Source organism: Hesperophylax consimilis, chromosome 21 (assembly GCF_061612785.1).
Source record: "Hesperophylax consimilis isolate HC1 chromosome 21, BYU_Hcon_1.0, whole genome shotgun sequence".
NCBI classification, from domain to species: Eukaryota; Metazoa; Arthropoda; class Insecta; order Trichoptera; family Limnephilidae; genus Hesperophylax; species Hesperophylax consimilis.
In genome coordinates this window covers 15,315,567-15,329,404 of record NC_142856.1, presented here as the reverse complement: position 1 = coordinate 15,329,404, position 13,838 = coordinate 15,315,567, and the positions used below count along the sequence as shown (strand labels likewise).

Genomic DNA, 13,838 nt, shown 5'->3' with positions numbered 1-13,838 from the left:
AACACATTTTCAAATTTGGACAAAATACAGCACTCAGGAAAGCTATTTTAACATCAACACACATATATATGGCAAAATGTTTTAATAACTAAGACATTTCTAATACCAAAATGTCAGAGGTTTAATAATAAATAGACAACAACAAAAAAAACTGCATTTAAAATTATTTCTTTGAGTTAACGCAACACCCAAAGTATAAGTTTTTCTTTTATTTGAGTGGTTTATTTTTCGAAAAGGAAATATAATAGAAATCTTTGTTACCTTATTCAGATCAAGGTCCAACTTAACAATTTCATCAACTGTCTGCTTCTCGTTGGTCACAAGGTTCAGTTCCTTCCTCAGCATGGTCATGTTGGCTACAACTTTCTCCAGTGGCACCAGCACTGCCACGGTCTCATTGAGGATGGTGGATAATTGCTTCATAGCGGTACTGCTGGGGAACCCCACCACTTCCTTGAAGTGTGGGATCATGGCTTGGATGAGCTTCATCACACGGGATCCCAGGGTTATGTACCTGGAGAATTAATTAGAATGTAAGGTCCTATTTTTAAACACCGACAATCCTAGATTGGAACACGAGTGGACTCCGAAGGTAATTTTGCATTTTTAACCAATGGGTACCCAAATTTAAGTCACTTAACCTTTCAGTGAAGGGTGCCTAAATTTAGGTAAATGGTTTTGCAAATTTAATTGACTTTTTTATTTTGAAATTAACGCAAAACAGCTAAAATGTTTATTAGTTAACTTGATTCAGTTTCTATCGAGTTCTAAGAGATGGCAGTAGTGTTCCTTTTCTGTGATTATTCATAAATTAAAAAAAAAAAACAATGTCAATTGTTAAAATTATTTTGTTCTTATACTGTGGATCTTTATTTTACATATTATATATCAATGTATTCATTATCGAATTCTCTGTTTAATTAAAGTTATTTTTATGTCATGGGATTAAAAATAAAGTGATATATTGTAGTTGTTAGCAGTTGTCAGGCGAGTCTTCTGTTTTTCAGAGGTCTGTGTATTTTATTTTTACAATCTTAGCTCTAATTACCTAATCTTTGCATTTTAATTCAATTAATTTTAGTTTTCAATTCTGATTGGTAATCTCTCTGTAGGGCGACCCTGGAGGAAATATATATAATTCCTCCAAGGGTGATACAATTCTACTGTAATATGTATGTATCAGGATTGACTGATTGATGGTATCTCACATGGCGGCCCTATTGATAGGCTGGCTATCAGTGGAGTTGAGGAGACAGTGCGTCACCCGATCTAGCTTCCCTCGAAGAGAGTCTTGAGAGTAGTGGCGGGCAATGTCCAACAGTTGGTTCAGAGACTTGTTCAGCTCCGTCCAGGTGTAGTTCCTACCCGAGACAACCTGAGAATAGAAAACAACATAGGATCAATGAAACAAATAATATCAAATTATTGAAGACAATATTAGCGATTTCTAAACGAAAATCTGAAACAGAAAAATCAGAAAAGGATACGGTCACATCTAGGACTCTCTTGCCCCGGCAAGACAAGAGTCCTGGGTTCGAACCCATTTTCTGATTTTTTCTATTACTAATAAAGTTATTCCAAAAAAACAAATAATATCAGTTTGCGTCTACCCAAAATATTCCTTGCACCATCCTCCGACATTTATTTATTTATTAATTTTCAGGAAACCGACAGTTTACATTTAATCAGTTTGCAAATATGTACTTGTGACTTTACATCTGATAATACAACATGCGAGAAGATCATCATATTTGCGGTTAGACCAAATGTATCGTATAACATATTTATTTTGTGTGCGTAAAACATTTGGGAAAAATGAGTTGATCGAATGGGTTATTGTAGTGTTTGGTGTTTGCGCTCGGGTAGCTTCGGGTTCTACCGAAGATAACCGAACGCTACTACAGGCCTTGTATGACATCGTCGGCTGGCGCGAAGTCATTCTCTCGCTAGACGGCCTTTAGGCTACTTGTTACTTGAATTGTCAGTATATTATATTACGATTAAAACAACCTCCGTATATCAGAATCTACGACTTTTAATAGAGATATTACCAGATCCCTATCCTTGATAGAATACTGGAGATTAAGGGCCCAGTATTCTATAACCTGTAAACATCAATACGTTACAGTGGCGCAGCTTAAAAAGGAGTATACGGAAACAGTTTTTCGGATTGCCGGCAAGTCGGATTATTTCACACCAGTGACTTGCGAAAAAAAATCTCCGGGATTTTATTGTCAAGGTGACAATAAATGGAGATAAACTGGGCATAATAAGGACAATTGGAAGTAAATAACGTGGCTCTGGGTAACAAAGACCAGACCAAGAATCCAGCGAAGAATCAATAATTTCGTGGTTCTGGGTAACAAAGACCAGACGAAGAATCCAGCGAAGAATAAATAACCACGTGGTCCTGGGTAACAAAGACCAGATCGGTGGCCCTGGGTAACAAAGACCAGACAAGTTTCACAGAAAAAGAAGACTTGGAATTCCGGGAAGCGGCTGGGCGCTGGACTGCATCGGCGCCGGTTCCTGGAGTCAGGTTGTCTTGTTTCTTGTTTGTTTTCTGGAAGGTGTTATTGTTGCCGGGTGGGTTTTTTTTTTTTTTTTTTGTGTTGTTGTCGTTGCAATCATGGAATCGGGCGGAATTTCCAGGTTCTCCCACGTTAATGGAGATTGGAGTCTATTCCGCTTGAGGTTAGAACAGTTCCTTCTAATTCGTGATGACATTAAAACGACTAAGTTAGATGCTTCACAGAAACGCGCTTATTTGCTGAATCTTCTGGAAGCGGAGACATTAACTCTTTTGATCAACTTATGTTTCCCTGCTAAAGTTACAGACGTGGCATTCGATCAGTTAATAGAATTAATTGAGAAACATTGTTCCAGACCGCGATCGGTATTCAAGGAACGAGAAAAATTTTATCAAGCCAAGCAATCGCATGGGGAATCGGTTAGAGATTTCGCGGTCCGTCTAAGGGGTTTATCTTCTTTTTGCGAATTTGGAACGCGCTTGCCAGAAAGCTTAGCGGATGCCTTTGCAATCGGTATTTTACCAGGCCGGGCTAAGGAGAAAATTTTTCTAGAGGGAACTAAATTAACATTTAACAAGATGGATTTCAGCGTTAGACAATCTGGTTCCGGAAATTAAATCTGAATTTTCCGCAGAGAATTCGGATGTGAACGCCATTTCGAATCGTTCAAATTCGCCCGGGAGACATTCGTCGCGTTTGGGAGAAACTCAAGGTTTTTCAAGGTTATCTCGTTCAAAGAGCCCCGAACCGAGGAATAAAAAATGTACGATTTGCGGTGAATATCATGTAGAAAAATATTGTAAATTCAAGAACGCAAAATGTTTTAATTGTCACAAGGTAGGGCATTTGAAGAAATTTTGTAGGAATCACAAGGTTAATCCGATTTTTGAACAATCCCAGAATAATAGTATTTCATACATTAATCCGTTTAGGGCTAATGTGGTAATTAACGAAGTGAAATGTGCTGCTATGATTGATTCAGGGGCAAGCATGTCGGTCATGCCGGATTTTATTTTCAATCGTTATTTTAGAAATGTAACATTGTCACCAGATAAGCGTACTTTATCAGGATACGATGGCAAACCACTTAATATTGTAGGTAGTGCCTGTTTTACCGTAGAATACAATAATCTTAAAAATAATTTATTATTTACTGTTGTGGTTAATGGCACGGAATTGATAGTGGGTAGGGATTTTATGGAGATTTTTAATCTGAAGATAGTTCCTGTGATGAATAATTCGGTTTCATCAATCAAGGACAAAATCTGTTTTATTGAAAATTGTGAGCATGTAAATTTTCAAGCAGTTGTGGTAGCCACCGCAGCGGACAGCGAATTACAGCTGGTATTTAGGTATTTGCGGCAGGGCTGGCCCAAACGAGTAAATCGTGACAGCAGTATATGGAAATATTGGCTAAAAAGGAACGAACTTTCTATCGTAGGAGATTGTTTGTTTTGGCAACACAGAATAGTTATACCTTTTTCTCTCCAAAAGCAAGTGTTAGATTCATTACACAGGTCACATTTTGGTATTGTTAAAATGAAGGGAATAGCTAGAGAATATTTTTGGTGGACAGCTCTGAACAAAGACTTGGAGGAAGTCGTTCAATCATGTTCAGATTGTGCGTTGTCAAAACAGTCAGCACCAAAAAGTCAATTGGCGGTTTGGCCAAATCCAGGTAAAGCTTGGAGTAGGGTACACGTAGATTTCTGTGGGCCTTTAGCGGGGAAGATGTTCCTCGTGGTGTGTGACTCATTCTCGAAATGGTTGGACTGTATTGAAGTACAAAAGGCAGATTCAACTCATACGATTTTGGAATTGAGGAAAATTTTTTCAAATTTTGGCAACCCTGAGTTTATTGTGTCTGACAATGGCTCAGTTTTTACAAGTGAGGAATTTAGAGGGTTCTTAAAGGAGAACAATATTAAACTTATGACTTCTCCTGTGAAACACCCCCAGTCAAACGGATTGGCGGAAAACGCTGTTAAAACTTCGAAAACGTTCCTCAAGAAACTGTTAGTAAACGGTAAATTCCCACTAAATTTTAATGTCAAGTTATTAAATTTTTTAATGGACTATAGAAATTCTTTGCATTGCTCGACAGGTATTGAACCAGCGGTACTGTTATTAGGAAGGAGGCTGCGTTCTACTTTCGACAATTTAATTCCAGTGAAAAATGGTGATGAGTTTTCGGAAAAAGTCAAGCAAGCAAACGTTAACATTTCTAAAGCTCAATCTGATCAGGTTAAGTTTTACAAAGGGGTTAAAACCAGGGTTTTTAAAGTTGGACAAAAGTGTTTAACAAAAGATTATCGTCAGGATAATAAAGTAGTTTGGGCTAAGGGAGTAGTCTCTAGGAAGCTAGGTAAAAAAGTTTATATTATTAAGATAGGGAACACAGATGTGACATGGAAGAGACATGTCGACCAAATGAGGGAAATGTCAGTGAGCTGGAAGGAAGATGGCAATAGTGCACAGCATCTCGCGTCTGAAATTTCGAGGAATGAGCCTCATGAGTTAGAGACTTCAACCTTATTGCGTGGATTCACTGGTTTTCCTCCTGATTTCAGGTTGGCGGCAGAGGAGGTGGTGTCGGAGCAGACACAGGCCCGGCAACAGAGACCATGGTCGGGGAGATTGCGGCCAAGACGCGAGACACCCACATCTTCCAGAGGAAACGGGGCAACTTGACCCAGGCACCGCGGTTATTAGTCTTAGGATTATTTGTTAGCAAATGTAATAACTTCAATTGATGATTTAATCGTGTTTGGTGCTTAATATTTTAAATTTCTAAGTTGTCTATCTTTAAGAATCATTGTTAAAACCAAATATAATATAAAATGAATATCTATGTTGTGATTTATATATATGTGAAATATTTATGTTGGTTTGTAAGTAGCTTCAGAATTGAAGGAGGGAAGGTGTAGTGTTTGGTGTTTGCGCTCGGGTAGCTTCGGGTTCTACCGAAGATAACCGAACGCTACTACAGGCCTTGTATGACATCGTCGGCTGGCGCGAAGTCATTCTCTCGCTAGACGGCCTTTAGGCTACTTGTTACTTGAATTGTCAGTATATTATATTACGATTAAAACAACCTCCGTATATCAGAATCTACGACTTTTAATAGAGATATTACCAGATCCCTATCCTTGATAGAATACTGGAGATTAAGGGCCCAGTATTCTATAACCTGTAAACATCAATACGTTACAGTTATGTTTCAGATAACTGTATTCAATCTACGTAATCTTTTGGTGAAATTTGCGTTATTTTTTTGGGGAAAGCGGTGTTATTTTTCAGGAAAAGGGGTTGTATTTTGCAACAAAAGTGATGATTTTATGTTAACATTTCGGATTTGTTCAGCAAAAAAAGTAGCAGTATGCTTTTTTTTTAAATGGAAAATTAATGACAGTACGCGGCAATATAAAGTTCCATTTTAAGGCTATTCAAGCTTGTCGAAAACCATAAATATTTAGAATTAATAATATTATTTTTACAAAATTGAGATAATTTGCATTACATATTTGGTCGAAAATTGCAACTCGTGTTATTGTAATTCTCGTGAAAATGGCAAAATTTGCATCTCTACGTATTCTTCATCCTTACCTCCCCAAGTGCTAAATCCCAATGGAAGGTTTCCAGCAGTTCATTGTGAATCTCTTCCAGGTTCAGCAAAGGCAGTTCGCAGACAAAGTTGGCGTATTCATCGGCCTTGATGAGTTGGAGGTTCACCTGTTTTACCCACGGAGTCAGGGCCGATGATATTGGTGAAGACCTAAAACAAAAACCATTCAAAATACACATCATGAAATGCTTGGAGTAAGTATCTCAGACTGACGCAGGTATCGGGACTCCATAGAAGCCCAAGTAAATCTGGCTTCCAAAGAACTGATCGTCTTATATAGGGCGAGCAGATAATTTAATATTGACTAGCTGCTTACCCTGTACAAATCTCAACCAAGTTCAACAATTGAATTTGGGAACCACCTCGGGGCTGAAGCCCCAAAATACATGATAAACCGACACAATGTAGGTATGTTGAATCTGTTATACCGGAATTTCAATCGAGCCTCGTTCATGGAGCTATTGACATTGATCCCCGATGCACCAGAGAACATGTTCACGAAACTCAACGGACACGATCAGAACACCCTTTCACAGTAGATGTCTGATCATGAGAACCTGTGGCGATATAGTTCCACTGTCTTTACATCATGCAGACAGGAGCGCTTTTTTGAGGTGTAACATAATTTTTTCTTATTTAAATATCATTAGTATTTGTACACAATTCTTGGTGTATGGAATGAGAAGTATCGGGTCTAGCTCATTAATAGTAATAGGTACCGCCTTACTTTTTCCTTAGGTAATCTCGTTTGAGGTTTGGGAGTGTTGATGTTTAGTGGAAAAAAAAAACGCTTGTTGTCTGTTAATCTGCCAGTATTGTTATCCCAAATGCTCTAAATTCTCTAAATACATTTATTACCAAGATTATAATTGCCAGATACTTCCCAAACTTCTTGATCAATTCTCTTTCTTCTCCATCATTTCCTCAGGCTCAAAACATTCTCGATTGGGGTGCAATAGATCCACTAGCTTAAAGTAGTGAGAATCTTGTCTCATTTCGAAACGTAATAAAATATTCAAAAACTTACGTGGAATTAACGAAAAGCGTTGAAGCGTCAATGATATTGTTCAACAAAAGGAATGCAATGTCAATGATAGTGGATTCTTTGGACATTCTCAGGTCGAAGGAGTAAAACTTCTCCTGGTGTTCAGCAGTAATCCAACTGGGAAGAGTAGCCCGCTTGACCCCTGTCTCAATGAGAGACCTCAATTTGGTCTGGAAGTCCTCAATGTTGGTGTTCAGAGACGTGGTGTTGACTTCCTCGGTGATTTCCAAGCTGTCTTCGTAAATCTGAAAAAAAATTAATCTCATTATATTTAGAGATGGTCGATATTCCTGTCCCGGTAACTTGGAACCAGTTCCTTTGCAATCATTGGTACAGTCGATATTATTTCTCAGAAGAACCTGATATTTTATAAAAAATTTCACAAAAATTGCACTATATAAATTATTGGACAACCACCGAACAGACTTACCATTCCCGCTAGTCTAAAAGGTGTTATCTCCATGAACAAAGCTGTTTTGTTGAACTGACAAAGGGATGTCTTTAGTTTAGTGAGAAGTCCTGTTTTATCCGGAATGTATTCAGAAATGTTCAAGGCGCATAACAACTCTGTGCTGTTTGTTTTTATGTCTTTCACGAGGCGGACTATCTGGAATATGAGACAAAAATTATTAGTTAGTACGTCTAATAAAAAATGTGTGTAGGTAAGTACTGTAATAAATACAAATAAAATAATAGAGTAAGAAAATAGAGGTAGGAATTTTCTTGAAGATTTGACTTAGCAATTGAATTTGTTACATTTTTAAAGTGGACTTGCAAAAGCAAATGAGTTGGTTTTGACAGATTGATAAATTGGAGGGAAACAGAAGAGGTACAGTTTAATATGGTTAACTTTGCATTTGATTACATCGCTAGTGTAAATTTTGTGGATAAAAAAATCATTAATTTTAGAGGTGAGAAAATCAGCAAGAAACAAAGGGCCTTAAGTAATGTGTTGTGGAAATTCTGTAATATGTATAATTTTAGAGTTATACATATAGAAGAGAGGCAGAAAATACTTGAAAAAGTTAATATTTATTTAACAAGAAGTGTGTGCAGGTTCTGAAAACTGGGGTGAATCGAATTTAGGTAAAGGTTACGAATTCCGCTTCACGGTAAATATGGAATGTTTACTTTGACTTAATACTTGAATTTAGTTATATTATTACTAAAAGTTACTATAAATGTTGGGGAACCTTTAATAACGCCTGCTCGTGTCCCCTTTAGAGTTATATCCCAGTTTTCAAGTAGTTTGTGGGCTACGCTAGGTTTGTATGGACTGGTTTGTGATTTAACTCTAATACGAAATTATGAATATAATCCAACTCTTGATATGAACATAGTCGCCGTCGGCTGCGACTATAACGGCGCTGCATGGTAATTGACATATCGCGTAAGTGACGATAATTAATAAACGAAATTAAAATTAAAAGTGCGTATTTTTCCGTCTCCCCCGACATAATAAATCATGCTTTGAATTAACCCTTGGGACCTTCCAAGACCCAAACAGTCCCAAATGCCGTGCGCGCATTATACTCTCCTAAGACCATATTTGTCCCAGAAAGACCGCACATTATTAAAATGCATATATCTCTCTTCCTCTCATCTAAAAATTAGTTATTTCTTTTATGTCAGAAAGAGAACGAAATAGTGCATGTTATTGTCTTTGAAAAAATGGAAGCTTGTAGAAGGTTCGATCCGTGCAAATCAACAACGTCTCAAGGGTTAATAAAGCTAAATCCATTTATTTGAAAGTGAAATATTGCGTATTAAGAGTGAGGCGGAATAAGAGAAAAATAATCGAATTTATTCTGTTGAACTCAATTAGCAACCAAAAGCAAGAGTTTTTTTTCCCATTTTTACCACTCTCAAAAAAAAAATCTATTGTGAGATACTTATTAATTTTAAACTAATAATCTTTTAAAATTGATCCCCGAATCACAAACACCATCAATAATTTTATCTACCTACAGACTTGACGTTTCATCCTTGCTCATACTAATTTAAAGAAATAAACGCAAATAAAGCTATATTTAAGCAGTAAAAAAGTGCAGAATACATTGATTTCACGATCGTGTGTTGTTTGTGTGTTTTCAAACTTTAAAAAAGTGAATCTGTGCTCTATTTCATTGTTTGTGAAAAAAGGACAATAAGACACAACAATTTAGTGAATTAAACAATTAACAAACAGTGAAACATAACGAAATTTAAAGTTTATCCTAAATATCTAGAACCTATTAAGGTTTTTATTAAAAAACGGTGTTTTTTACTTTAAAAAAATATGAATCCACATCAATTCATGGATTCTGCGAAGGAGGCAATTGATGATTTATTGAATTGTGTTCAAGATAAAGTGAATAAATTTAATAAAGAACAAATTAACTTAATTACAACAAAAACAAGTGCTATATTTAACTGGATGGGACATCTAACTCTTCAGTTATCTGAAGCAAAGGGAAAAATAGTCGAACCAACATTTGGATACGGCAAGGTAGCTGAAAACCAAAATAAAACATTGGAAAGTGATTACAAATTAATAGTTTCATCGAACAATGCTGACGAATCTTCAGAAAATATACAAAATAAAATCAGGAAGAAAATTAACTTAAGTAAGATTGGTGCAAAAGTGATTGGTGTTAATGCGATATCTAAAAATAGAATACTTATAAAATGTTCGACAAAGTACGATGCGGAAAAAATGAGTAAAGCTATTGGAGACGAGTTCAAAGACATCAGCGCTACAGAAATTAAAAAGAAAAGACCAACTATAATACTTAAGGGCATTGCTAATGACTATAATAAGGATGATATAATACAAGATATAATCGAACAGAATGAAGATATCAAGGATGTGATGATAGATAAACCAGAAATTGAGATGACATTAAAAAAGATCTTGAAAAACAAATATAATAACACATCTAATTACATAATAGAAGTTAGTACTGAAATAAGAAGAAGGCTAGTATATACCGGTAAAATCTATGTGGGATACCAGAGAATACAAGTAGAGGATGCCCATCCTCTAGTGCAATGCTATCACTGCCTGGGCTTTGGACATACTTCTGTCAGGTGTCTTCATAAAGAAAAGGACAAACCATTGTGTACACACTGTGCTGGTGATCATTCCTACAAAGATTGTGCTAACAAAGATAAAGAACCTAAATGTAAAAATTGTGATAAAAAAAATAAAAAAATGAACTGGAATATTGACATCAGGCATTCTGCAAACGATAAAACGAAATGTAATGTGTATAAAAAAATGAGCTTTTTAGCAAAAGAAAAAATAGAATATTGACTAGAAATAAGATTAAACCTGTCTCAAAATAGATTTAGTGTTATTACATTTTATTACATAAATATCGTTATAAAAATTATAAAAAATCACAAATTAACTAACAAAAATAACATTATTATATTACATTATTTTTTTAATAGTAATATCATAACGTCACCTTCAAAAACATTTTTTTGTTTACTTAAACATGCATTTTTTCACTGTGTACTATATTTCACATTTATAATTATAAAAACAGCTTTTAAATATGAAAAATATTCTGAAATAACACTAGATGTGAACATACAGTTTATTTTATATTTATTAAGCCTTTATCAAAAATTACTTGTACCAATTAGCTTCAAATACAATCACTTTTATTTTGTTAAATATTTAACATTAAATTCTTCAATTTATACTCAAAATATGTCTGTTAAACAAAACAAGAAAACAATTAATTACCATCACGAATTAAATGGCGCAGAATAATTTTTCTTATATAGATAATGATAATGAAATAGAAAGTAGTACAGTAAATAATTTAGAAGATTGGATAAAAAAACAAAACATAAATTCGTCTGATAACCTTGTTTGTATTCAATTAAATATTAGATCTATACAAAAATATTGGGATGTATTGCATATATATTTAATTAATTGTTTGAAGCATATTGACATTCTGATGCTATGTGAAACATCTATTCAAACTGAAAGTATGTGTATTTACAATATTCCTGGATATAATGCATATAACTACTGCAGGACTGATAAGTCAGGAGGAGGAATTATATTGTATATAAGAAACAAATTTGAATTTAGACTAAAAACATTAAAATCAATACATTTTGAAAATATATCAGGAAAGCTCATACTCCAGGACAAAACTAAAGTCAATATAATAGCTATCTATAGACCTCCTAATTTCAGTAAATCTTCATTTCTGACGGAATTATCATCATATCTTGAGACAATTAATAGTAAGGAAAATATTATCTTACTTGGAGATATAAATCTTAATTTGCTTGATGAACAAGATAATATTGTAACTTCGTATGAAAACTTACTTACTAACCATTATTTAACTAAATGCATCAATGTAGTAACCAGAGAAGCTGTATCAAATGGACAAATTACTCGCACGTGTATTGACCATATATTTGTCAAATTTAGAGGCAAGAAAATAACAGCTTGCGTCTGTGAAAATAATATTGCCGATCATTTTATCACTGCTATTAATATAAAATGTCATAAACGTCAGGTAGACTTTGCAAATAAGTATATTCAAATCATCTCACAAAAGGATATTGATAGACATATCAGAGATTATAACTGGAGTAAACTTATAGAGGATAAGGATTGTATTTCATTATATGAAAAAATAAAATCTTTATTTAATAAATTTTACAAGAGTAGTTCTAAAACGATAGTGCAAAACCCGAAAACACGACCTTATGCAATAAATGAATGGGTAAGCAGTGAATTATTATGTCAAATAAATAAAAGGGATAAACAATATAAAAAATGGAAAAGTACACCAACAAACAAAACATATGAAACAGAATACAAAAAATCACGAAACCTTGTCAATAAAATTATAAATAAAGATAAAACTAACTACTATAATAATAAATTTAAAAACTGTTTTAATGATACAAAAAAAACTTGGGATGTGATAAATAATATTTTAGGACGTAAACCCAAAAACGATTGTGATGAAACAATAACACGATATATGTTAAAAGATAGAACTGAGGATTCTGTGTCAAATGATTTTGTGAATTACTTCTCGGATAGCATCAGCAACATGTTACATAAATGCAATCACAAAGCTACTAATATTGTACTGGAAGAACTGCCTCACAGTTTATTTATACCAAGAGCTACTATAACTGATATTGAAAACATTGTTAAAAAAATGAAAAACTCTAAAAGCACAGGTATTGACAATATAAGAATGTTTGATTTAAAAAGAAATATAAAAACTCTTGGGCCAATAATTACTCATTTAATCAATACGATAATAAAGCAAGCAAAAATTCCACAAGAATTTAAATGTAGCATTACTAGACCAATATTTAAAGGTGGAAAACACATTGAACTGGGAAATTATAGGCCTATTAGTATACTACCTGCGTTAGAAAAAATTCTCGAAAAATTTTTATCAAATAAATTAAATAATTACATAGAAAAATTCGCTATCATAGATCCAAATCAATATGGCTTTCAAAGAAAAAAAAATACTGAAAAATTACTGCAAGATTTTTCCAATTACATAAATAATCAATTAAATAATAAATTACATGTTATTGTGTTATTTATCGATAACTCTAAAGCTTTTGACACAATTAACTCTAAAAAACTGCTAGAAACCTTAGAAAAAATTGGAATAAGAGGAAATGTGTTAAATTTATTTAAAGATTATCTTAGAAATAGAAAAATATGTACCAAAATAAATAATACTTTTAGTAAAACAAAGAATGTATCTGCAGGAGTTCCACAAGGTTCCATATTGGGACCTACACTATATATAATTTATGTAACTATAATGAAAAAACTTTTCTCTTTTGTTAAACATTTTGTATTTGCAGATGATACGGCATTGGTCATATCACATAAAGATCTAAAAATTGCAATTGAACTCATGCAAATTGACTTTAATCAACTTTGTAAATGGTCACATGATGCAGGACTATTAATAAATGCTAACAAAACCAAAGTTATGCATATAAGATCACCTAATGCCAGATTTCAATTCAATCCTAATATTATTTCTCATAGTTTTAATTGCATCCATAAAAATATCCCGACTAATTGTAAATGTGAAAGCTTAAAATTAGTTACAGAATATGTCTATCTTGGTGTTACAGTAGATTGCTTTTTCAAATGGGACAAACATATTAAAAAAACCTGTAAAAGACTCAGATCAATTGCTGGCAGAATGTACACATTAAATTTTTTCCTATCAATTGAAACACTTAAAATAATTTATATGTCAATGGCAGAATCTATTATAAGATATGGATTAACCATATGGGGAAATACTAGTACAACCAATCTGAAACAAGTCCAAGTTGTACAAAACGCAATTGTAAAATTACTAGTCGTCCCTAATATTTTTAAACAGAGACATAATACACCGTTGCTGTTTCAGAGTGCCAAAATTTTACCTGTTAAGGCTATACTATGGCAAAAAATCATAATTCAGTATATATTTACCCCGCAGCATAAAGAAAAATTAGAACATAAATACAGTACTAGATTCACGCGCAATGACGGGTTAATAGTTCCGAAATTTAATAATAAATACGGACAGAGAACGTTTGAATACAACATACCGAAGATATTTAATTTATTACCTGACAC

The 13,838-nt window shown here is 33.9% G+C and overlaps 1 protein-coding gene across 1 annotated transcript in view; it reads right to left on the bottom strand.

Annotated features, from left to right (window-relative positions):
• ldd (lipid droplet defective) overlaps positions 1-13,838 on the bottom strand; it is a 193,483-nt gene that overhangs the window by 52,231 nt on the left and 127,414 nt on the right. Inside the window, exons 25-29 of the mRNA XM_089644581.1 lie at positions 7,632-7,808; positions 7,184-7,446; positions 6,138-6,306; positions 1,209-1,375; positions 262-514 (exon numbers count right to left, since the gene is read on the bottom strand). Of these exons, the coding sequence (XP_089500707.1) occupies positions 262-514; positions 1,209-1,375; positions 6,138-6,306; positions 7,184-7,446; positions 7,632-7,808 (1,029 nt within the window). The remainder of the gene's footprint in view (positions 1-261; positions 515-1,208; positions 1,376-6,137; positions 6,307-7,183; positions 7,447-7,631; positions 7,809-13,838) is intronic.